At 38.6% G+C, this 26,927-nt stretch overlaps 1 protein-coding gene across 1 annotated transcript in view; it reads left to right on the forward strand.

The window, feature by feature from the left end:
* PPIP5K2 (diphosphoinositol pentakisphosphate kinase 2) overlaps positions 1-24,131 on the forward strand; it is a 76,548-nt gene extending 52,417 nt beyond the window's left edge. The window contains 8 exon segments of the mRNA XM_048504259.1: positions 11,410-11,583; positions 12,816-12,885; positions 14,962-15,081; positions 15,883-15,945; positions 17,912-17,971; positions 19,843-19,992; positions 20,913-21,041; positions 21,580-24,131. Of these exon segments, the coding sequence (XP_048360216.1) occupies positions 11,410-11,583; positions 12,816-12,885; positions 14,962-15,081; positions 15,883-15,945; positions 17,912-17,971; positions 19,843-19,992; positions 20,913-21,041; positions 21,580-21,611 (798 nt within the window). The 3' untranslated portion in view covers positions 21,612-24,131.
* Positions 24,132-26,927: the final 2,796 nt, after the last annotated feature.

Here is a 26,927-nt window from a genome sequence, read left to right on the forward strand (position 1 = left end):
CTTCATGGCTGATAGAATCAAGCTGTATCACGTTGACTGAGCGGGCCTGGGACGTAGTAAATCTGGAGTGTGTGTGTGTGAATCCATCTCTGGAGGTGGCACACGTGTATGCCAGCAGATTTGCCCTTTCTGGGGCACTTATGCCAGTAGAAGAGCAAATCCTCTGGTGCCCAGCCTTTGGTGGCCCCAGCTCCGCACCAACGCTCCCATGCTGCACCCAACTGCATCAGCATGGTGGGGTTTTTCCAGGGCTGGGGCCAACCTTAGTTGGCCTTCAGAGTCCACTCAGCCATCATGTGCAGAGATACGCATGATTTTCATGGCATGTTGCTATTCTCGACTAAGGGGATATTCGAAGGTATGGGGGGGTATTTTTTCAAGAGTAGGTGGGGCAGCACCAAAGCGGCACCGTCCTTGCCCACCTGACAGTTCTGGATTGAGCTGTTTGTGAACAATAACAAAAATGAACAAAGCCACATTCACAGTATACAAAGCCATATTCAACAGGATCATAAGAACAAGCCAGCTGGATCAGACCAGAGTCCATCTAGTCCAGCTCTCTGCTACTCGCCATGGCCCACCAGGTGCCATTGGGAGCTCACATGCAGGATGTGACAGCAATGGCCTTCTGCGGCTGTTGCTCCCGAGCACCTGGACTGTTAAGGCATTTGCAATCTCAGATCAAAGAGGATCAAGATTGGTAGCCATAAATGGGCTTCTTATGTGGGATCAACAATCCCACATAAATAGCACAATACATATAGACCAACAAAACCTGTGTCAACACAATGGAGAAGTCTCTTAAAGAAGGAACTGAGTTCTCAATTGCTGTCACATAAATCCTTTGATCTTTAAGCAATAAAGATCCTATGGATGGATCACAGCCAGCATGGATTCTTTCAAAAAACCCAAGAGCAATAAAAGACGGGGCTCCCAGTGACTGCCCGTTTTGCTCAAAGCTTGATCACTTCATAGTGACACACAAGGCCTGCCTTCTATTAGGATATATCCAGGCTGAGCATAACATTCTAGAAGTTCTTTCTGTATTCCTGTTGTTCTGTCAGGCTAGGCATCTTTATTTGTATTGTTCTCCAGCTCTCCAGCAGTAATTTAGGACTCAGTTCCTTCTTTAAGAGACTTGTCCATCATGTTGACACAGGTTTTGTTTGACTGTATGTATTGTGCAATTTAAGTGGGATTGTTGATGCTGCTGAATGTGGCTTTGTATGCTGTGAATGTGGTGGTGTTCTTTTTTGTTATTGTACACTTATTCAGTTAGATATATTATTTTCAAACGCTGTATTAAAATTTGACCCTTTATTCTTTAATGCCAGTAATAGTGGTATAGTAGGTTTCTCTCTGCAGGAGGGCATAGTTCCAACTACCCTAAGATACTTGTGAGACCAGAATGATCTGAATAACTACTTTCTGGTGGTCAACATTACATAGGTTCAGGTGGTCTTGGAAGAAGCAGATTATGTAGACCCATTTCATTGAGCACTGGGATGGAAACCACTGTAGTCACCATGATGGATGATGTTCATCAAGAAAATGTCAGTGGGGGTTCATCCCTGTCGATTCTCCTAGACAGGGATTCTCAGCAGTTTTTGATACTATTGACCGTAGTACACTTCTGAGAAGTCTGGATGGGAGGCAGTGGTTCTTCTCTTACATTACTCGTCAATTCCAGAAGATGGTGTGGGGGACTGCTGCCCAGTCCATGGCCATATTACTTTTGATTCCCACAGGGATACTTCTTCACATCCACATCAGACTGCTAGGAGAGATCATCCAGAAATTTGGAGTGAAGTATGTGGATGACAGTTCTATTTCTACTGAACTAAATCTGGTGGTCTGTGAAATGGAAAAAGAGGTCCCTTGCAAAACTAGTGGAATGATAAGTGCCAATAAACTGAAGTCTGAGTTGATGTTAGTCAAGGGCTACTGCTTGAAGATTGAGGAGTATGCCTGTCGTAGAAAGGGTTGCGCTCCTCTAAAGGAGTAGGTTCATAGCTTGGATGGAGAGGGTGATTCTGTACATTGACCTATGGTGAAGGGGTTAGATCTCCTCAATGGCACATATCACCATTTATCAGTTTTGGTTTATACACCAACTGTGGCCAGTTCTCAAAAAGCATGACCTGGCCTTGGTGATCATATCACACTGTAATACCAGCTGCCTTTGAAAACTATGCAGGAACTGTTGATGAAAAACTTCATTGTCTGGCCACTATTGGAGGCTGAATACATGAATATTATTACCCCTATGCTGAATGATCTCTACTGGCTATCCATCTACTTCCAGACTCAAATTTAAGGGACTAAGTGACTTGGAGCCAAGGTACTTGAAGGATCACTATAAAAGGAGAGGTTTTTATCTGTTTAATTTGTTTTTTTAGGCTTCTAGCCTAAGAATTTTTATGAATTTTAGGATGCTAATATGCTTGGTGCTGTGTTTATACTCTGGTAGGGTTTTTTATCATTGAGTTTTCATTGGTGGTTTAACAATGGGCCACTCGTGCTGATTGGTTACCTCAAGTTAAATAATTTTTGTAGCACCGCCACAAGTAGCCATCACTCAGGGAGTTGTGCTATCTGTGGTTTCTGATTGGGGCTTAATTCTGCAAAGCAAGAAAGGGCCATGAGTGTTTGGCCAGTTGTAGCAATAGTTGTGCCTGGTAGTTACCCAAAAGGGTTGCTGTATTTCCTATTTTACTCATTTGCATGTTGGTGACACTATCATGATGCCAGCATATATATATAAGAGATGGCTTTCCTTTTCGCATTGTGCGTATTTAACACGTTATCTTGTGTGAGACCCATGGCAGTCACCAGTTGATGTAGGACAAAAGTTGAACTAATTTACAGTAGTTCTATGTTGTGCAGAATGAGTGGGTGAGATTTGCAACAATTAATTTTTTTAATAAAATTTATTGAAATGTTTAATTTTTAAGGCAGAGGATACTTCTTCCTATATGGAGTGCATTATCTTTCCATTCAGATTTGGAAGAATGGACGATTTAAGTTGGTGTTTAAGCACTCTATTAGCATTTTAAGTAGCACAATGTTTGCAGCATGCTGAAATCAAGTTTGTTTTCCTCCTTGACTCTTCATGCACAGTGCCTTTCTCAAGTGTTGCCATCACAAAAGTTCACCTGCAATCTTCTGTGGACTCCCACGTGATCACTGCTCATGAGTGGGCTAAGCCACGGTGAATATCTCAAGCTTCAATACTAGAGGGTGTTCTAGTGGCCATTGGTCACATGCACATTCCCTCTCAATGACTACAAGACCAACAGCCTGACACCCTTCTCTCAGTTCCTTCTTTGCCAAGATAGGAGAAGGTTAATTCCAGCTTCACTCTCTACAAATGGAAGAAAGTGATTAAAAAGACTGTGTCTCCCCACTGCTTGTGGAAAGGTGGTAGTTTGCAGAGCAATAATTATGGCCCAGCAGGGTTTATTTTAAAAATGTACACAGTTTGGAGCAAAAATGACCCACACTGAACATGCCCTTTGTTTGCTATGCCCAGGGGAAGACCACAACATGTCATCCTGTAAAATTTGTGAGAATTTACTACAAAGGCCAAGGCAGGCAGGGTGTCTAAATTGAAGGCAGTCTTATATGAAAGAATGCTGTTGGCGGTTGATATACCAGTAAAGCAGACATCAGCAAAAGGGGCGAAGTCCAAAGCACCATCTGGAAAGTCAACTGCTTTGGTTCTGACAGGTTTGAAGTTGGATTTGGATGTGACTCATAAAACACAAAGAATAGCCTCAGTTCTGAGAAGCAGCTCAAAGCCACTGGCAAAGAAAGCCAAGCAGAAGCTGAAACATAAGGACAAAGAATCAATGGGAAATCCATGGTGTGAGCTGGAGGAGCTGATTAGAGGGGTTTTGCCACTCACTAGAACACTGTTAGTATGGTTGTTATCACTATAACTGTGTCAGAAGGAGAAAAGCATTTGGAACAGAGATCTTTACTGGAACTGAGAGTGGAACTGTGAAGGGAGCTTGTGTTGCAAAGAGCAGCCAAGGCAAGTGCACTTGTGAGACTGAACTTGCAGTTGCTGGCATCACCTATGTTCCAGCAGCAGGTGGTGGAGTTGGCTAAAACTATACCTGAATAGTGCTAGTTGGTCAGTGGAGGTGGTTGGCAAAGGAATTTGGATACTTCAGTATTTGAATCTGATGTGGAGGAAGAGAGCACAGATCTGAGGGAACATTGCCAGATGAGGCGGTAGAGGCTCCAGAAATCCCACCACCAGAATATTTAAGGTTTTATGCTGAGCAGATGTTATGCATGGCATGGGAGCTGGACATAAACGTATCAGCTACAGTACACAAGCCCAAGGTTAAAATATTATCACATGTATACGTCGTAGCATTTCCTGTATTAGATGGATTTGGGGAAATGTTATCAGAGATGTGGGCTAAGCCTTCAGCTACCCTGGCTACATCTAAGAAAACTTGGGAACTATTACAAAGTTAGGCAAGATAATTTTCTGGGTATTCACCCCCCTCCCTCATCTGTAGATACTGAAGAGATACAACCAAGGAGTGGGCAACAACAGCATTCTGCTCCTTCTGATAAGGAGGGTAGAAAATTGGGATGCAAGGTTTACATATCTGTAGCCCTAAATTTGTGCATTGCCAGTTACATGGCAGCAATGGCTGGGTATCAGTTGGCTTTGTGGGAAAAGGTTAACAACAGCTGGATGGGTTGCCTGAGCAGGGGAGATCTGCAATTGCTGAAACATGTGAGGAGGCTGTTAAGCTTTCCCAGCAGCAGATTAATGCACGTAGGCATTGTAGAAACTTTGGGATGCGCAATGGCTACATCAGTAGTGTTGAGTTGGCATTTGTGGCTGAGGTCCACTGTATTGCCAAATGAGACTAAGCATCACATGGAGGACTTGCGCCTCTTTTTGGAAAAGACTGTTGGAAGTGTTATCAAAAAGTAATGAAAATACGAAACAGCCAAGTCCATCAACACCTATGCAGCAGTGTCAGAAGACAACATACCAGAGATTGTGGTAACCCTATTGGAGAGAATATTGATTGAGCCAATATCAGAGGAGGGAGTATCCTCACTATACTGGCAACCACTACTGTGGGAAAAGTGGAAGAGACAACTTTTTAAGCTGGGTTGAAATATGGCCAGGAGTCAGGGGAAAAGAGTCAGAAGAATGGGAAGGCAGCATTCTTAGAGCAAAGCAATGAGGAACAGTCTCTTTATTTTAGGGAGAGATTGAGTAGTTTTGTGGAGGCCCGTGAAAATATTACTCAGGATTCATGGGTATTAAAAATGAGTTATATGCTTGACTTTAAATCATAACTGCGGTAATGTTGTCTGATGTTGGGTTTATCGTTTTCTTCAGTAAAGGTTTGTTTAGCAGAAATATCTGCCTGTCATCAATGTTTTCAGAGAAAAACAACATTTTCACATTATCTGACTTGGAGATTTTTGAAAGGGCTATACAATGTATACCCTCCAGTACCAGTAGTGATCTTACAATAGTCTTTATTACTGCTATTAACTCAGTTAACGGGTAAACCATCTGAATCATTAGCAACTACTTCATTGGATTATTTGATGAAGGTATGTGTTTTTAGTAGCCAAAACCTCTGCAAGGAGGGTGAGAGAACTGGCAGCTTTGAGTATTGAATCTCCCATTTCAGAAAATACTTGAGGGTAAAGTGGGGAGGAGCAAGAAAATCCAAATAGTGTGTAACATAGCACCATCTTCTCCCCTGTCCATTCATTTCCCCCTTCTCCATAGCTATTGCTAGACATGATTCAGTTCAGAGAATCTTATTACAGTATTGTACATTCTGTGTACATGCCTGGTAACCAGGTAGTTTGATGTTTACATGCAGTTGCCCCAAGGCCAGAAACCCCAAAGCCAACAAAAAAACCCCTATTGCTACTGTTGATAGACCACAAAAAAGCAATAGCAGGGAAACGTTGTTTGAGCTGGACTCATTCAATATCACCAAAATGTCATTTTCCATTGGACAAATTGAGCAAGTTTCAGATTTCTTCGTTCTGTATATTTGGAATGAGTAAAATGCTTTGTAAGATAGTGTTTTCCTTATTCTAAAAGAAGACATTTTATAGGAGGTTTTTTTCAATGTTACATCAAGTTGCCCAATTTTTCCATTGGAAGAACAGAAAAAGTCCTGACTATATATTTTTGAATGTGAACAATCTTCTCTTAAGCATGTTACTCTCTGTAAGAAAGAAAATATTTCATAGGAGTTTCTTTTCCGTGTCCCTTGAAAAAAATATGATTGGGGTGCTTAGGGAAAAAAGGGAAAATAACATAATTAATGTTTTTCATTTTTTAAAATGGGCCCTCATATCTTTAGTTTGGGCCAACACCATCCTGAAGAGGATATCTCTTGTTGTTCCAAGAAGGCTTTTCCATATCTCTTTCATGGCCCACTTCCGTTCCTTTTACGGAGTCTTTTGATCTCATGTGCAGCATAGCCCCCCCTCCCTCAGAGGTACATTCAAATTTCACTGCTTTCACTGTCCCCCTTTCAGTTCTGTGGAAAAACTGGAGATGCTGCTAAGAAATAACACATCCATGGAGATAGGATAACCATGGTGTTGCTGTCCTTCTTAGCCATGCTCCTGGCAGAGGCAGACAGCTTCCTCAGAGAACCTTGTGATAAACACATAGTCCTATTATGCATATGTGGTCTATGCCACAATGAGCATACATTTCTTTCAGGGCTGATTTCTGGTTGTGTACAGGTTTTACTCACCCCGCAGTCATGGCACCGCAATCCCAAAAGTCCTACAGTGGGCTTTGGAGCATTACCCTTTTAAGAAAACCATAGAGACAGGCTGCCCAATTGGCAGCTTCTCTGAAACCAAGCCTTAGAGCCTGTGTGGGAAAGGAAAGAAAGGGTGAGTTAGTGACTGTTTTCTCTGCTTCGCTGTCTCCTGCCTTCTTCTCTGCCACCCCCTTTCAGCCACTTTCTGTGCCTCCTTCTCCTCTGCCTTTTCCTCCACCACCTTCCATCCCATTCACCCTCCACAGCCCCTAGCTTATTCTCTCTCCCCAGTCCCACCTCGCCCCTCCTTAAAAAGCCTCCCAAAGGCTTCTGGAGCGCTCCTTTCCCCCAACTGCGGCTCCTTTGCCAGCTCAGCACCCCACTTCCCCATGGACCTTTCCCACCCTCGACTTATACGAGTCAAGAAGGTTTCCCAGTTCTTCAAGGCAAAATTAGGTGCCTCCACTTACATGCAGGCCAACTTATACGTGAGTATATACGGTATGTTTCCACCTGCATCAACAGGAAGAACTAGGTTACTGACATTTTTTTAGTCAGTTCAAGTCCACTGGATTTCTTATCTGTTCTGTCCTATTATTTTTCTCTCAGAATGTTGTACATTTCCATATGGAAAGCTCTTGTCAACTTTCAGCAATGTTCAGTTTGTTTTCATATGTTAAAGCAGTGTGGGGCATAATGGGGGCTCCCTCCTCTAGGTGACTCAAGTTCATCATGTATTTCCTTCTGTCACCAAGAGCAGGCATTTCTCATGACTAAGCACTTCCACACCCTAGCAACGCAGAGAATAAATTCACAGTACAAGTTTTCCTTTTCCTGGCCCCCTCAACATGCCCAGCCAATGAAAACTTCCAACTTTTACCACAAATGAGAGTACACTATGTAGAAACATAAGAAGCATACTTGTAGTGTGCTCTTAGCTTTGAAAAAGGCCGCGTTCAGAATCCTAGAAGAATACCCCTATCTTTTAGATGTTCTATCAATATATTGCCTTCTGCCTCCCATCACATTTTTATCTACTGATGATTCACTCAGTCTACTTCTGACCAGCATATCTCTGAAACTCATAAGTAATATCGGCAGTGTCCCCAGCTATGGTGCAGGCTCACAAGACATGATACATGTGGGCTGCAAGGTGCCAATTTCTGTTGGGATAGGTAGCAGAAACTGAGACCAAGTACTGCCCATACCTCTGCATCCAGATCTCAAACGTGTGGTTCACCCCTCTTTGGCGGCCTTGGAAGAAGACTGAGGAAGCATTGTGATCTGATTTCTGATGAAAAGTCAAGAATTTATTACTGTTGCAAAACATGGAGTACAGTGGGCTTGCCTATATTCCTGCCCTCTCCACTGGCTTATTCTGCCATTCTAAGAAGACTTATCTCTCAAGAGACATACTCAGATCTAGATTCTGTCTCCGGTTAAACACTCACTTCACTGGAGAACAATCAGAAGGCATGGATGCCTTTGGGGAGTCCTCAATGTTAGTTTAACAACTAACATTAGTAGTGGGGCTAGATGTTGCAGGTCCGGATGCTTGGTCAGAGACTAAAACCCACCACTCTATCAATTTGCTGGAGCTGAGTGATCTTCAGTGCCCTAACTGCCTTTCTATTTCTTCAACTGCAGAAGTATTTACTAGTGCAAACAATCGGCAAATCCCATTAAAAAAATTGAGGGCAATATGCTTGAGATCTTTGCTTCTCTTAAACTTGAGTAGAAGCACATTTCTCAATTTCAGCACAATATTTTCACCCAGTTCAACATGAGGGGGAAAAGGCTCAGTCACCAGGACCTATGTTCAGCCAAATGGAATCCAAGTCCCCTGATATGCAGAACCATAGCAAGGAGATTAGCACTCCCACTTATGCACTTGTTTGCTTCCTTGGTCAATCAAAAGAAGGTCATGTCCCTATCCAGGTTTCCAGCAGAGGGTGCAGAATGAGTGCTAATAGGGTTCTAACCAGTTGGTTGTTAGGTCTTGTCTGTGCCTTCCTTTCCCCTTTTGTTTAGGGTGCTTCAGAATATCAGTCTTTAAAAAAACAGATATGATACATACATGCACATGCCCTGGCTGAGGAGGCTTTGATTTGAAGATTTTGAAGATTTGAACAGTCTTTCATCTTAGCCTCTCTGGATAATATTAGTAATGAGCAACCTACTATTTCAAGGCCCTTTTCTGTATCCAGGTCTGTATCCAGCTTTGCCTTGCATCTGGGTGTTAAACAAATTCAGCTACTCTAAAAGCATAATTAATTTTCTCCTCCTTTCCACAAGATGCTCTCTCAACAGGATGTTCTAAATAACATCAAATGTAAGGGGGGGGGGGGCATGAAAATTTTATCTAGTTTGGATGGCTAATTATTATTATTTACTTACATTCTCCCCCTCCTCCTGCCGAAGCAGGGTTTAGGGCAGTTTCCAACACAAGAATAAAAATACATCAATAATTTATAATAGTAATAAGAATAAATCTGAACCATAGGCCTAGCAGAACATATCTGTCTTGCCGGCCCTTTGGAACTCAGAATGGTCCATTGGGGCCAGGTCTCCTTGGACAGAGAGTCCCTCTAGGCAGTGGCCAGAGCTGAAAAAGCTGTGACCCTGGCCCAGTTGAGGACAACCAATGCTCTTTGGGCCAGGGATCACAAGCAGATTGTCCAAAACAGAATGCAAGGCTCTCTGGGGAGGGAGGGGTATAGTGAAAGAGTCAATTCCACAAATACGATGGTCCCAGACCATTTAGGTCTTTGAGGGTAAGCACCAGTACTTGACCCAGAACCAGATTTAGATCCAAAACCCATACAACTGGCAGAAGTTAAACGTGTGCCCTCCAAGTCTGGAACAACCCAGAAGTATCAGCATCATGCTGGGGCAAGGCTTTTGCACTTGCCAAGCTCTTTGCTAGACCATAATCAATGCTGGTGCCTCTGGATTGATCAACAACAGATAAGAAAATGCCACCCTCACAATAGGCTGCTGCATCAACATGTATATAGGAATCAGAAGAAACACATGAATCCAAAACAAAGACACAACAGAAAGCAAATTAGCTGCATTCTGGACCAACTGTAATCTCTGGACCAGCTTCAGAGGTAACCCAAAGCAAGTTACAGTAGTCCAGACTGGAAGTGACCATTTCATGAATCACTGAGACTAAGTCAGGGCGGGACAGGTAGTACGTATGTTGCGGGGCTTAAGATGTTCAGATTCTTGTTCTGTTTAATTCATCCTGCTTTCTTGGGCAAACCTCCCAAGTAGGCCTCCAGGCATACTACTTTCTAATTTGTAAGATGTGTTATCTAAAGTCTCTGTTTGGGATGACTGCCCTTTAAGGAGAGATGCTGCAACTTCCAGAACCTTCTGTTATAGGGCTCTGTTCAAAAAAGGTTTCTAAGGCACCCATCTGGTCATCTACCGCCTCTTTCATGCAACATAACAGAATTGATACATACACTACCTATCTGAATATCCTATTTTGCAGAATACCTTCCATCAACAATGGAAAAAGAAGGCTGGATTTATGAATGGCTCTTCTTAACGATGGTTAGATGGTATTCTGATCCACTCAAAGTATTTTGCTGCACAATGGGGATCAGTGCTTTATTTGTCTCACCCCGTGTAGCTGCTTTTCTCCTTCTGATATTTTATCTTCACATAGTGTTGAAGATAACGCATTACAATCTCCCCCCTTTTGCTAGAATTAACTGTCCAGGAACTGAGAAAAACTTCTTCCCACAGAAAGGGATGTTTGGTATCCAATGTGTTCAATCTTGCTGGTTCCGAACAAGGATGGTCAATCCATTCTGCAGGGTACCTTCCCAATTACTGATGAGAAAGATCATTTACAAAAAGTCCAAGGTTCCTTCATAGTATACTAAAATTTGAAAATGGGAGGATCTGGAACACACAGCTTAATTTTAATCCTTTTTTGTTCATTTCAAAGACACTGAGAGTTTTGTTTTCTTCTATTATAAAATGCAGTTTTAAAAGGCAAGCTAGTTTTAATGTGCAGATTAATGTGCAGATATGCAATTGACTTTCTTTTTGGACTGCAAGTGAACAAAAATAAAGCAAGTTAACATGAACATCCAAGCCTATCTCCCAACCAATCTTGTTGTTTAACATGTTTTTCATCTTGATACTAGGTGCTTTACCATCAGTGCTTTAAAGCAATGCAATGATTTACATATGGTCAGTTGAAACTCATAGGTAGATTATAGCAGGATAGTTGGTGTCACCTATAGCTGATTTTTATTAAACAGAAAGGGGTCTATAGCCCCTTTATTGAATAATGCATTAGAAGAGAACAGTGACAATTAAGTAAAAGGTATATATGGCCCATGAAATCATATGCACATAAGTTCCCTTCAGTGGTTTTAAAGATGCCATTAACTTGCCATTAGTGTAATTTATCTTTGGTGAAAACTGTAGCTGAATTGGTGCTTGTGTGCCATGTAACTTAATTAGTGGGAAACGTTACTGTGTAATGGTGGAAGTATTTGGAAAAGGGTGCAAACAAAACTGTATTTTATTTTCTTATCATTTGGCTATGAATCTAACGTTGCATGCTTTGCTGTTTTTTTGCCCCCTTTCTCACTTCCAGGAAGAGAGCCCCCTGAGTGTGTCTAGCCCAGAGTGTATTGGTACCTGGCTGCATTACACCAGTGGTGTGGGTACTGGGCGTCGAAGACGCAGATCAGGGGAACAAATCACTTCTTCCCCTGTCTCCCCTAAATCACTGGCTTTCACATCCAGTATTTTTGGCTCATGGCAACAGGTTTTTAAACTTTACTTCATTAAACATTGCTATGCATTCTGAGCAAAAACCAACTGTCTTTAAGGACATCTAATCCCTTGTTCTGGATTTTATTTGGAGTAAATTATTTCACCAGTCATTAAAATGTGATTAAAAAAATATTTACTTCCAAGAATGTTTGGGGGGAAAAAAGCAAGTGCATGGTTTTTTTTCATACTATTTCATTCAATACATTAGATGTTAGAACTTTGAATTGGTTTGTTTTCGGCACTATAATGTAGTTAGTTCCCAAACAAAATGGACATCAGCTTTGGCTTAGTTGTCCTTTAAGACTTTTTTCCCTAAAGAGCAAAACCAGCATTGCATAAATTGGTGGTAGGTATATTAAAATAATGCAGAATGCCATAATTGTAATAATTTGTTGGGAGAAGGATTTTGCTATCGGCCAGTTGGATTAGCATAGATGATACTTTCAGTGGTCTGATATTAACTGTCTGGTTATACAACCCATATTACTAATAATTATGTTTTCAATTCCTATAATGGGGGGAACCTTCTTTGCCTCCTTTCTTTTTCAAATATAGTACTTCATCCATTGTAATGTATGATATTCTGAAATATTTAAGTACAGGAGAATTGGTAAAATAGTATATATTCAATAAAATAGTCTTGATAATATTAAATTGAAACACTCATTTATATTAAACAATGGATGACGTTCTGTTAAAAATGACTTTTCTCAAGAACTTCTTTTTCTGAAAACTAGTTATTTCCATTTCCTCCTGGAACTATAAAGCAGTCAGACAGAGAAAAAGTGTTTTACGTTAAACACTATCAACATTAGAAGTTATCCCTGATAGAGCCTTTGTGTGGATCAGATACTGTATAGTGACCTCATCAGTCTGTCTGTGTTTCCTTTTTTTTTCTCCCTTCCAATACAGGCGCAGTTTAGGAGTGTTCATTTGGTAAACTAAAGTGACACAGTTGTCTGTGTTTTCATATATTTCTTGGTGTCTGCCTGTTTTGGTCATGAATGCCTGCTTTGTACCCCCTCATTGCAAGGACCTTATGAGTGAAGTGGACTCATTTCAGCAGCATTGCATGATCCGCCTTATTATTTTTGTATTTCTACTAACACATCATATGGCTTATTAATACCTGAATGTCCTGAACAGGTCGCTGTTTTGAGCTTTATGGATTCTTCAAGCCCACTGGTGTACTTTTGTCCTTATTTATCTGTTTCCTATGTTCAGGTGCCACCGGAAAACAACAGTCACTTTCGAACACCTAGAACAATTGTGGAGCAAAAGTCAAGTGGCATAGGTATGTATATGCTTTAAAATTAAGCTACCTTGTGGTTGGTATTCTTCCAACAAGCTGAATGTCTTTTTTAAAGTCTGCAGTGATTGGACAGTGCATCACCAACATATTTATACAAAATAGAAGATATTGGATTGTTAAAGGCAAGGTGTCACCATTGAATTCTTTTGACCAAATCTATATTTGCTTGATGATATGTTAATGAGGATCATTTTAGAATATTTTAAAGTGTTTTGGGGGGGTTCTCTTCTGTGGAGTAGAAACACTTGAAAAAATACTTTTGGGAATTCAAACATTTACTTTTCTCAGTGATTTGTCTCTTATGAGAATTTCAGTTTTACAGGCAGAATAAAGTTCTTTGCACTACCTCAAATTCCATCTACTACAGCTTTTAGTGTACAAGCTTGGCCATTGTATCTGTTTCGTTAAAGCAGGCATCATGTTTGATTTTCAGTTAAGCACTGTGATGTTGATATTATTTTATATTAATATACAATGTTGCATTCTGCCCTAAATGCATACAGTCTCATTCTGGATAACTTTTCCATACATATTGAATCAAACAGAAACATATTCAGTGCTGTGTACATTAGATGTTTATATGTCTATCTAATACTTCACTCCTTTACTAGGAATAGTCTTTATTTAATATTTTATGCGTAATTTTTTTTAGCAAAATCAGTACATTAGATGCTTTTGATTGCTGAAGTGTATTTTTCTAATAGTCTTTAATTATTACATAATCTTGTTGTCTGTTATATGTTACTTCACGATTAATGAAAATCAGTAAATTTGTGTGTATAAGTTGAAAGCATTACTTTGATTCCAAAGCTTTTGCCACATATCAGGCACTCATTTGTATTGGCTGTGATTCATCACATTGTGCTAGTAATGTGTTTTCATCGAGTCATTAGCGGTAATGACAGAAATTTTTAATCAGTACTGGGAAGCAAAAAGACTAAAGAGTAGTAGACCAATGACTTAAAGGGATCAAAGGGTAATAAACCAAAAGGCAAGTATAGTAGTATAAACACCATTGGTATAAACTTCATGACAACGTTGGATTGTTTCAGGTAACCTGTTTTTCACACTTATAACTGTAGTGTAAACAATAACATTACCACAGTATTACATATATAAAGGTACCAATAGTGCATTCTTTTGTATTTAAAAAAAATCTTTGTAAAATAATCCTTGGGTTGTATAATATTTCTGTAACTTTCAGGTAAATTTCACTTTAAAATAATTGGAACACTTTTTACATAAGTTATAATTTTTTTGCTAACCAAAAACAAACCTATTTATTTATACTCTACTTTTCTCCCCAGTGGGGCACAAAGCATCATTCTCCTTGCCTCCATGTTATCCTCACAACAGCCCTGTGTGACTGGCCCAAGGTGCACTCAACAAGCTTTCAGAATAGAATGGGGATTTAAACTTGGGTATCCAGATCTTAATCTGATAATGTTATCACTTCACCATGCTGACTGTCTCCATACTAAACATATTAATGTGAAATTAATATGTTTAGTATGAATAAAAATAAGTACTAGGAAAATTTCATGGCAAAGCTAAGTCTCAAGTAGAACCGATGCAAGAAATCTGTTTCACTTTGTCAGAATTTCAATGGGGTTGCGTAGGAGAAACTCACCATAGATTGTGCCTGCTTTCATTTCCAGAATTCCATATTCATTTTAATATGTTCAGTTGTAAGTTCTGAAATGTTTAACATTTTCTTTCTCCCATCAACCATTTTTTGTTTTACATTTCTCCAATCTGGCGATTTTTTTCTTTACTAAGTCTGATAACAGGAAATGACATGAAGCCTCTTCATTAAATTCCAATCTTCTTTCTGTATGTAATTAGTAAAGGAAATTCTGATATATAACACATTAAATTATTATAGTTACATCCTGCAAATACTGCTATATCATTATAAGCATATTGTGACTATATTGAAGGCACTGCCAGAAGCTGCCTTTTTTGTGGTAAGAGCTATATGCTTGCATGCTGCATGCATCCCCAATATGAATGGAAGAACACCTGGTTGCTGTATGTATTTTCTCTAACTCCTATCAGGGTCTCACTGTGCGGGCCTGTTTAGCACCACTGTGCTCGGGGGTTCTTCGAGTGCACCTAACCTACAGGATTATGCTCGTATCCATCGTATAAAGGTGACTTCTTCTGGCTGCATAGATGGTATGTGCACACTTTCGCACATGCACTTACACACACCCACTCAAATGTGCACATCAGAATTTTGAAGGCAAGGCCCTAGGCCTGTAGGTTAAATAGAATTTTAGAGTACAATTCTCCAGTATTACCTATAGAGAGTTTTATTCTTTATTTCTCTAAGCTTGATTGAATTAATGGCACAGATTTTTTGTTCCTCCTATTTATTAATGCACGTTGTCTTCTAAATATAAGGGTTTAGAGAGTTAAAATATACTACTGTTTAAGGAACAAAAGATACAGTTTAATTCTGTATAACTTCTGTATAACTTCTTGAAACACTGAAAAAAAATCTTAGGTGTTTTTAGGAAAATCATTTTAGTAAAGCACTGCATAGAGAAATAGGCTTTGTTCTTAGTTTTAATTTGCCAGGATATTTATCAGAGTAGAAATGTCAGTACCTTATTCCTATTGTTTTTGATATAGTAATATGCTGTGCTTGTTAATACTCTTGGGGGTTAACCATGTAATTTTTTTCATTATGTTTCTTTCATGGTATTAAACTCTAACCATGTATATAACTTTGTATATCAGAATCATAAGTTCACCCATATTTTATCTTCCATATACTCCATTAAACATCCAATAGTATCAAAAAAGAAAAGTTTATCTACTTTTAAACCTGTTTGGCCTATGCACTCCTCAATTCTGTCTGTGTGTCACTTAATTCTAACCACCTCTTCATTTTTTTCTCTTCCGTCCTTTCATGAAATGTCCCTCTTTTGGTAGTTGTTTTGAATTTCAGGTACCTGTTTTTCTCTTTCTCAGACACCACACGTGGTTCTGCTGTTAAAAGGTTTTCTATCTCATTTGCTCGACACCCAACCAATGGTATGTTTTGCTTTTATTTTAAAAACAAACAAACAATGCTCCCTTACTTCATCCTTTCCAAACCACAGGATGTGCAGTATTGTCTACCACCCTCCTTCCTAATTCCAACCAATCACATATCCCAATATTTGATTATTAAACATATGGTAGTTTAAATCCCTTTCCCCCTTTAATTTGTTAACCTAATTTTTAAAATACTCATCCGATTTTTTGGGGGGTGGGGGATAAATTACATCAGTTCTTTCTTAAAAACCAACCAATGCGACTTGTCTAGCGTAAATTGAAACCTTTTCTGATCTTAAATGCCTCTTAGTTCTTTCTCCGTAGCTTAATATTCTTTTCCTATAACCTGCAGTGGATATCTTTGCCCTGAACCTTTAGAATTCAACATAAGAACTGTGTTGCTAAATCAGTCTCAAGTTTTCTGTATTCCAGCATTTTGTTTCTGGCACATAATCTCTAGGAACTCGCAGCCCTGTATTGTTTATCTTCTGAATCTAGGGCTCAGATGTATTTTGTCTCTGGTTGTGGAGATTCCTTTTGTCTTTCATAGCTAAGTGCTGTGAACAAGCCTATCCTCTCTAAACTCATACATTCATTATAAATGACAAACAGAGTTTGTTACCATCTTTCTTAAAGCACTGCTAGACTTAAAGTAAAAGTTAACTGAAAATCTTGCTTATGTTTTTGTCAGTTACCACACAGACTTCGGGACATTAAATATCTTACCTTTATTATAATCATAGTAATAATGATGACAGAATAATAAACATTTTATACAGTTCATTCAAAGTTCCAGTTACTTTTTATATTTTATCTTTATACCAGTATTTTTACTCTGTTGTTAATCAGAGGTATCTTCCATTTTGTTTTCCTCTTGAAGTCTATGAACTTCCTTATTCTACTGTTGAAATAAGAACTTGGGAAGTATCTTTCCTCCTCCATATATTAAAAGTATTGTCATTGAACTAATTCTGCCATTGCAGAAATTAAACTATCAGTAGCAGGTGGGGGGAAAAAGACTTCCACATTCAGTTTCTTCTATTGCCATTAAATAATTTTCTGACACCATTCACTCACAGTAGTAAGATAATACAGTATCTCACTGAAACTGAAGATCTGTTTGTATATTCTCCTGTACATCTGCTGCAAGAAAGAAGATCACAGGTTTACTTCAGTTGCGAAGAATAGTTATAAATATAACTTCCCTAATTCATAGTTATGATGTTTAAAAGAATTTCACAAGTTGGAAAGTACAGCTAACATATGGCGACCCTATACAGTTTGCAAGGCAGGAGTTGAACAGAGGTGTTTGACTGCCTCTGTGTAGCAGCCCTGGATTTTCCCATCCATGTATTAATCAGGGCTGACCCTGCTTGTCTTCCAAGATCTGACAGAATTGGACTAACTTGGGCCATAGTAATGATGTTCAAAAGGATTGCACTAGTAGCTCTGGAAATATGGGCATTTACTCTGAAATTATTATCAAAGAGAGAAAAAGCCAAGTTTAGTGATTCTAAATAATTGAACATTGAGTTTGAGAAGAAAAAAATTAAATGTTTATATAATTAGGAAAATTACTTTCATATCTTCAGTACCCAGCTGGCCACATTGTAATTTAATTTTCAAGTGTTTTGTACTCCTTAATTTATAGTGTTAAAGCAGATTTCGCATTTAATGTTTCCTCACATCTTTCACAATTTACTGCATGTTATATGTATTACTCTGAAGCCTAAATTTTACTTCCTGAGATACTTGGGGGTGGCACTGCTTGCTTTGAAAACATATATTGGTGGTGTATTGTCTCTTCTTTTCCCATTTCTATGACTTCCATAACTCTAAATTGATAATGCAACCTTTAACCCATTTCAGTCTTTCCCTTCCTTTCATCTTGGTATTCAAGCAACATGACGAAACAAGTTATCTTCTGACAGTGTTCTACCTTATTTTCTGGGCCTCTGTACAGAACATCCAGACCTTTATAGGTGCTGGTCGGTTTCCTCTGAGGGATATCTAGGCTCCAGTGGTATGTCTTTATAGCTTTCAAATGTAAGACGGCAGGGTGGCTTTCTTAAGTTGCTGCGCTAACCCTTTCATTGTCTTGCATTTTGAAGGAAACTGAGATTTTACCATAGACAGTCAGTTCATGACTACAGAAGGTCAAATATTAAAAGAGGTAATATCTGTCAGGGACTTTAAAAAATAAAACACAAATTAATACAATTGCACAGTTTCCATTGTCAGGCCCTTGGAAATGGTCTATTATAAATGTTGCCACAGAGCATTATTCTAATGCTTGGTAATTCCATAAGGAAGCTCCTAAAAGGTGTGTGTGTCTGTGCTGAAGTGGCTAGTGGTTCTTGTAACCTGGTAGGCAGAGGTAGAAGCAGCAAGAGGAAATAACATTATATAACATTTTTCTAAGGTATTAATGTCTAAGTCTTAACATAGACATGAGTGCTTTCATTTAATAAACAAAATAACCTGCCATTGTCCCACTAAATTCCTTCTTGGGATTTTATAGATATTCACATAAATGCAATTTTTTTCTTTAGCCAGGGAAAGCTGAAGTTGTGGAATTTACTGTAATGCAAAGAAAGGGTTTGCGCTTGCCTGCATGTGTAGTATTTTATTTTTAGAAGATTTGTTAAGTGTATTAAATACAATTAATTGAAATCGCACACAGATGATTCGCTGCTGTAATTATACATGGTACAGAAATGTTATGTGGCAAAGTTTCTTGTTTAAAGCTTCTAGGATTCTTTCTTTATAAATTTAATATTAGAAAAGTAATTCTAGATAAAAGAGGTGTTTGAGGATAGACATTTCTGGTTATGGGTTTTTGCTAATATATTGATTTTTTAATATACCTTGAACTTAAATTATGAATATTTATACATTAACAAATCTCTTTCACTGAAATAAAGGGAGAAATTCACAATTGAAATAAAGTTTTGACCATTCTAATACTGATGCTGTGGACATAGTTGTGCTGGGAGCTGTAAAAATTAGTTTACAGCCATGCTTTATGAAGCCTGTATTTGTCTGTTTTTTCTATCAGTGGTGATGGAAGAAGGCATGGTTGGTTATGAAATATCAGTATTCCTTTACTTAAGTTGTGTTAACTCTGGATTTCATATTTATTTGTGGTTTTCAGTAACTGTTATAATGAAGTTGAAACTAGTATAAAGGAGACACATTATGCCTAAATGTTGAAGTTGTAAGAAAGAGGCTTCCCTTGTTTTCTTCTGTGAAAACAGCAGCTAACATCTTCCACTGTCAGACTCCTTTTCAACTGGAAAAGTCGACTATGATGGCTTTGGAAATAACCTTTGGAAATACTGAGCATTTAACTTGAATGATTTCCTAAATCTGGCTTTTGTAATTTGAAGCCATTGCTGCCTTAGATTCATTTCATTATGCATGTTTTTGTATTGTATATAGAAAGAATCTTGAGCTTAGTATACAATAAACATTGACACTTCTAAGACCTGCACTGCATTGCTTTAGTATGTGATGCAGTAACCAAAGTTCAGTGATATGATAAAATGTGTTTATGCCCAGAATGTATGTTGAATGAGATCTAAGGAGCTGTTTGTGAATATCCTCCTTTTACTGCAGCCCTTTTTTTCCACTCCTCTCCCTCTCTTAAAAAAAAAACTCCTCTCCTGAAAGTCAAGCGACTCTTTGGAGCTGCCTCATTCACAGTGCAGAGTTAAAAACAGAAATGAAAAGCAGGAGAGCCCCCCTGCATGAAGAAGTGCTTGGGTACCACTAACACACACTGTTCTCTTTGGATGCTGGCTGTCATGCTTGTTGCTTTGTCAGTATGATAGCTCAGTTGCTTCTTTTTATGTTGGAAATCTGTGTTGTGTTTTTCTTTTTTTTCTTTTACAGGTTTTGAATTGTACTCCATGGTGCCTTCTATATGCCCTCTAGAAACTCTCCATAACTCCTTGTCATTAAAACAAGTGGATGATTTCCTGGCCTCCATTGCCGCTTCCACTTCTTGTGACGACCTTCCACAGACATCCACGGCTTCCTTGGGTAATTACGTCCATATTTTGGGGAGGGGGGTGAAACTGCAAAAAAACTACAAAACATAGGCAATATATTAAAATACGAGTTGTGTTTTATGATGTACGACTCATAAACAGTCTCAAATTTAGTCAAATAAGTATTTCTTCATTTATCTATGGACCGGCATATTGCCGCATCACCCACAGTACCACTACCTTCTCAGTTGTTCCTGAAGTAAAGAAAATGCAATTTTACATTTGTTGGTTGTCTTGCATGCTGTGCCACAATATTTTAATAGTAACTTAGGCACATTTGCACAGTGGTTATGATCCACAGGAGAGCATATCCTGTCAGGCATTTATACTCTGCCCCTTCTCCATCTCTGTGCTGCAAGCTTTGTTTTAAACTTAGACAATCTTCAGATGCTGCTAGGGATGACAGTGGGGAGGAGGGAGTGGTGATGAAACCCTTGCATCTAAAGCAGATTATTTTACCTTGAGCACAGTGACATCTATAACCAGATCAGTGTATTGTTTTATTTGGAACACTAGCTTCTAGCTTTTTTGTCTGTTCTGTGACTGAAGGTTAATGTTTGTGGTGTGCATGAATTCCAACTTCAATCTAGTGACATAACTTTCAGGTTTTTATAAATGGGTTTCCTGGAAGACAAATGATGAGTATTTTTATCAATTCTAAAGGAGCAATAGTAGCAGTCGCTAAGATTCATGTTGATAAATAGTAATATTGGGGCAGAATATGTTCATGGTACCATTCATATTTCATTGTGTTACATGTTGTCAAAACAAGTGTTATTACTGTTATCAACCAAATAATATTGCCTGCATTGTTGTACTATATAATCTGTATTTGTTTTAAAAATCACAACGTAAAGATATGTGGCAAAGAAGAGGAAAGCAAATTTGTTTAATTTTTTTTTATTCTTTTAGACTCTCCATCATATGTGAATGCCATATCAGGAAGGAAAAGTTCTTTAAATACATACACACCTGCTAAAATCCAGCCAACACCACTTGAAGTTTTTTTGGATCGGCAAACTGTGGAGGTGCCTTCTTCGAGTAAGTAAAGTTTGTGAGATTTGTGGTACAATATTAGGATGTGATTTATTTCTTTATTTACAAAGTTTATACCCTGCTTTTCTGCCCTGCTCACGATCACCAGTGCATGTAACAGACTAAAACATACATAATAAAAACACATCTTAAAAGCAATTAAAGCCTAACAAGAACACATTATTAAAACAATTAAAATAGAGCTAAAACACATACATGCTCTGGACAAGAGACCTCTGCATCTTGCTGTTAAATTTGCACACACGCAGCAAGAGGTGTTGGGTGAAAAACCCATAAGATCATAGGGAAACTACTCATTGGTCTGAAACATTTGCAGAAGCACCCCATTTTCTGTTTGGTCTAAGATGAACCCTCCCCCCTTCCCATGGAGCCCTTAAATATGAACTAGTATGAAGAGTGTCTTTTGTCAGCTAGGTCATCTTACAACTATGAATTGTGGAATGTGTATATACACCCGCATATACATGTACATATATATACATACACTTTACAAGAAGCATTCTTCTGTGTTGCTCTTATCCAGGTACCGTTGATCCTCTACCTCCTCATGTTTAAAGACTGCAGCATGAAAAGCCAGAAGGGGGATGACCAATAATAGCATAATGTTGGTGATTTAGCTCTCTTGAAGAAATGAAGCACTTCTGACAAAACTGGAAGGACCTCCTGTCACATCTGTTGCACTGTACATTTCTTTGTAGAAAAACAAGTTAGTTTTTAAAGGCTTTTCACTTTTGTCTGTATCAATGATTTTTTCTGTATAGAAAATGATTTATGTAGTGCATATATTGTATATATTCAGGTGATTCCTTTGTTTCTAAAATATGAAAAGCAAAGAGGTTTACATTCATAATTTTAAGGAACTGGTCAGATAAACTGCACAACTTTTTCTCATCTTTGCTCACGCACACACCAAAACAGCCTAATAGATCGCTTTGCACCCTAGGTGCTGCTGGGGAAAAGACAGAAAGGGAATAGATCAGACAAGACAATTTCTATCTGGGCTGTAACAAAGGCCGGCACAAGGAAGGAAACCTTCATTGCCATCTCACATTAATATGCCCCCAGAAAGCAGCCATCTTTTGAACAGCTGTCCCCAAAAAAACTGAACTTAATGAGTGGTCCAATTCCAAACTGGTATTATTGTATTTTAGATCTTGATGACAGGTGAAAAGTACTTAAAACTGCCAACTGGGCAGATCTATCCTGCTACTCCCTGTAGAGTTCCTAATGCTAAGTGTACCAGATTATTTTTGAGATACCTAAGTGCTATATAACTAATTTACATGCCAATTAGAAAGGTGTATTGCTTTCATTTCAGTTCCAAGAAAGTTTGTGCTCACAGTGGTGACCAACAGTATAAAACAGTAATCAGAAATGACCGGGCAATTACATATAACTTCCTTCCAACCAGGTAAGACTAGGGAAGCAAAGAAAATATTGTATCTCCAGATCCGGTGGCTACACAGAGAAACATTTTCCTCCAATACTAAATGTCTTGACACACGCCCACTTCACCCAAGTTTGACGTCCTTACACTCACTGATGGTCTTTCTCTTCTTTCTTCTTCCACCAGCACCTTGGTAGGGAATAAGAACTTTTTCTTTGGCTCCACTTCAGAGTCATGCTGACTTCAGATGGAGTCAGATGTAACATTTTATCTTGTGCCAGATTCTCCTGACTTGCTCCAGCTTTACAAACGGTTTTTACAAGTGTCACTTCCTCTCTTCCGTTCTGAGGCAGCTGGAAGAGAGCACATTACAGCAATACTGGTAATAGTCAGCTAAAGGTCTATTGTTAAAAGTTCAAGTATTCATAAGTTATGAACAATTTTTAATGTCCCAGCTCACTCACAGTTCAATCCTATGCAGTTACTCCAGACCCAGCCTATTGTTTGCAATGAGATTAGACTGGAGAAACTTTACATAGAATTGCATTGACCTGGGAGAATCTCTTATTTAGATACATTTCTAAAGAGAACATTGCTTGTTATTGAAACATTTTTTTCTATTTTAAGTATACTAAGGAGAGTTATGGGTCGCATCTCTTTGAATTTCCATTCTTTTTGTGTACATCAGACCTCAACATTCAAATGTATTTTGGTTGTTAATATCTGTGCTTTAAAATATGGATTTCTGTCCTAAACTCAAGATGTTTTCTGTTTATGCTTTTTCTAAGGGTTTCTGTTTTGTTGAAAAGATGCTTTCTTCACAGGTTTCTTCAGAATATTGCTTAATGAAATAATCCACGTTTGGATAAATAGGCTTTATAAGGAAAAAAAGAAACAGCTGGTCTGTTAACATTTCATGTTTGTGAACTTTATATATCTGCAAATGGTACTGTCATATTTAAAAGTACAAGAAATTGCAGTATTACCAAATTCAAATTTAGCGAACATTTGGATATTAGCCCATTATTGTTCTTTTAATGTTTATTGATTTTCAGACTCTAGTTAAAGACAGTTGAACATTTTCCAGTTTCAGTTCTGACAAAATAGTTAGCAGCTCCACTGACCTTTAAAAAATATTCAGGTTTGCCAGTCATGACTTACAGATAAGTCGTCCTATAGTTTCCTTTGTGGCTTGATGACATTCTGAATACTTACTGCTCTCTCAAATACATTTGTGACCATTACTGCAACTGATATTTAAAAAGAGTAAGTATCAGCAGTAGTTTCCTGATAAATTATAGGAGTCCTACCTTCAATTAACATCACTACGAATACAGGCTTTTTCATGTTTTCATCCAGCAATTCTCTGCAAAGATGTAATTGCTGATTATGCTTGCCAGATTCCTGCTGACTTTCAGTGGGTCATATGAGAAATTCTAAAGTCGTGTTTAAGATACCAAATATGTAATAGGTTCATAGCTTGTCACTGCAACTGTTTCATTTTCTATAATGTAACTTTGTAATATGGACTTTATATGTTTGTCTTGCTGACCTCTGAATGTACATGTCATGTTTATTATTTTCTATCAGAAAATGCTGCATTTTAAATGTGCATATCATTCCAGTCAACCAAAGCTTTTGTGTAAAAGTTGGATGTGCTCTTAAATTAAAAAAGTCAGTAACATCTAGTTTGGAATCTACTTTGCTTGCTGTTAAATATAGCAACCTTTATTCTTACATGTAGTAATATAGTGAAAAAAATAATGCCATAAACTGCTTATTTTAAATTTGTAAGAAAGTAAGGTAGGACTTGCAGAGAGGCATATAATTTTTCCTTCCCATTATTTCTTCCTTCTTTTCTATGCACGCCTCTACAGCCTCTCCCTTTTTTCTCTCTCTTTTTCCCTCCCCCTCTGGCCAACTTTCCTTTATCTGCCCCCACCTTCAGTTTTCTCTGCTTCCCTCCCTCTGTCAGTGTTTCCCTGGAAAAACTCTGTATAGTTCTGGCCCCAAAACTCTCGCATCTATTTCAACCACTTGCATTATCTAATCTCATGGAAGGGTTATTCACCTGGACAAAATGAGTGAGTGAATGCAACCTGCATTCGAGCTCCCAAGCTCATTAAAGCATTTGACCAAGCCTATCCTAACAAACCGGGTCTAAAAGAGAGTGGAAATATCATGATGGTGCCATGGGGAGGGGATCGCTTTTGCGGGTGCAGTATTATCACTTCTAGCTGTGGCCTTGGAGTTCTGCAGCTGGGAAGAGACTCCAGACCAGACAATGCCAACTGTCTGCTTCTCATGCAGGGGGGTGGGGATCTTACACTCATATTAGCAAGAGTTTGGCGTGGTTTTCACCAGAACTCTCTATCTTCCTGACATGTCTTCAATAAAAGCCTTGAACCGATCAAGTGATTTATTGTCTGAACGGGGAATTTGACACTTTGCCACATCCTAACCTGAACCACCAATCTATGAAGGTTTTATACTGCTCGTGAAATATGGTGTCAGGTCCTGGTGATGTATGTGGCTGTAGTTGCTCCTTGAGAGGTCTAATTTTGGCCGATAATATTGGCAGCCAAGTGAAGGCATGACAAGATACAATGCAAGGGGTCATTGAGGGTCTACCATGATTGGCCCCAGATAGTTCTTGAAAATAAGTGAACCAAAATTTTTGATCAATGACAGATATTGGAATTGTAGGGGTTCACATGCCACCAGCCACAATGGACCAGAAGCCTCTGAGATCGTTCTTTGAGACTGTTTGAAAAAGGGTTTCCCAGTTGGATATGATGGCTTTCTGTCTGTGACCCAAAGTCCTCTTGGCAGTCACAAAAATTTCATAACTTTACTTTGCTGAGGTTAAATAACCCATATAGGCCATACACCAAAAGAATTTAAGAAACAGAATTAACAGCAAAATTAAATTTAGCCACATCAACTGTGTAGTTTTTGCTGAAGTCATTCAAAATAACCTTAATTTGTGAACCTGAGCTGGTTGAATGTTTTAGTAGCCACTTTGCAAATAATTTCTTCCTAGCTGTGTTTTGGACAATTAAAAAAAGTGTAATAATGAATCAGCCACCAGTAAGGGACAGTGGCAAAGATGCTATTTAGGAGCATCTTAAGGAAATGATTTTTCATCTGAGCTGTAGGCAATGCATTGTAGTGTGCCATCACACCTCAGTTTGGGAATCATCAGCATGCAAAAGTAGTTCAAGAGTTCAAATTCAGCTGGATATTTAATTCCTGCAAAAATAGAGAACAGTTTCTTCCAGTGAAAGACTTCATAACAGCCTTCCAGCACTAGCAACTCAGGATCTGAGGAAACAGATCTGGGGAGGCCACAAGGATCTTTTCACCTACAGACTTCTGACTGGATGCATTTAAAATGTGGGATATACTAAAGAAATGGGAATCTTATTTGAGGACCAGTAATTCACTAAATAAGAGTATGTAGACTGGATGGTATTTAGAAGAAGGGTTTGGATTTATATCCCCCTTTCTCTCCTGTAGGAGACTCAAAAGGGCTTACAATCTCCTTGCCCTTCTCCCTTCACAACAAACACCCTGTGAAGTGGGTGGGGCTGAGAGAGCTCCAAAAAGCCCAAGGTCACCCAGCTGGCATGTGTGGGAGTGCACAGGCCAATCTGAATTCCCCAGATAAGCCTCCACAGCTCAAGCGGCAGAGTGGAGAATCAAACCTGGTTCCACCAGATTAGAATGCACCTGCTCTTAACCTTGATGCCACTGCTGTAAAATATTTACAATATTTTTAAGTTCTGTAATGATTGTGTTAAACGTAATTCCTCTAGAATTTCTGATAATATTTGCAGAGGGAGAATGATGATCCCCCAGTGCATTTTGATTTGCCATTTGCAGAACCCTTTAGATTAGCTTTTAAGCAACCAACTATTCTATATCATATTAATGAAAAAAAGGGCTGGTAAAATGTAACACTTTTATTCTACAGAAATGTTGTTAAAAGTTACTTTTCCAGAAATGCCAAACTTGCTTACATAAAGTCAGTTCTAAATAGCATAATTGTAGTTATGGAATAATATTTTAGCAATCTGAATTGGCTGAAGGTGGCATAGCAATGAAAGGAATGGACCTGGGACAATAACCATCCAAATATTACCAGAACAAGAGGAATTTTTTTTAAAAAAAAAAGGTGTAGCAAGGGAGATTTTCAGGAGTAAGATATAGCAGGATTTGGCAAAGTTTTTTCATCATCTGGATGCAAGAGATCCAAAAATACTCCCAAGGTTTATATACTAGGGTAGAGCTGTGGCTCCATATTAGAAGAGCTTCTTTGCATGCAGAAGGTCTCAAGTTTAATTCCAGGCATGTCCAGTTAAAAGGATCATGTAATAGTGATGCGAAATACTTTTGTCTGAGATCTAGCAGGCTCAACTGCCAGTCAGGAGTAGACAATATTCATCTTGAAAGACCAATAACACATCATCTTCATGTAGTAA

Source organism: Sphaerodactylus townsendi, linkage group LG07 (assembly GCF_021028975.2).
Source record: "Sphaerodactylus townsendi isolate TG3544 linkage group LG07, MPM_Stown_v2.3, whole genome shotgun sequence".
NCBI lineage: Eukaryota > Metazoa > Chordata > Lepidosauria > Squamata > Sphaerodactylidae > Sphaerodactylus > Sphaerodactylus townsendi.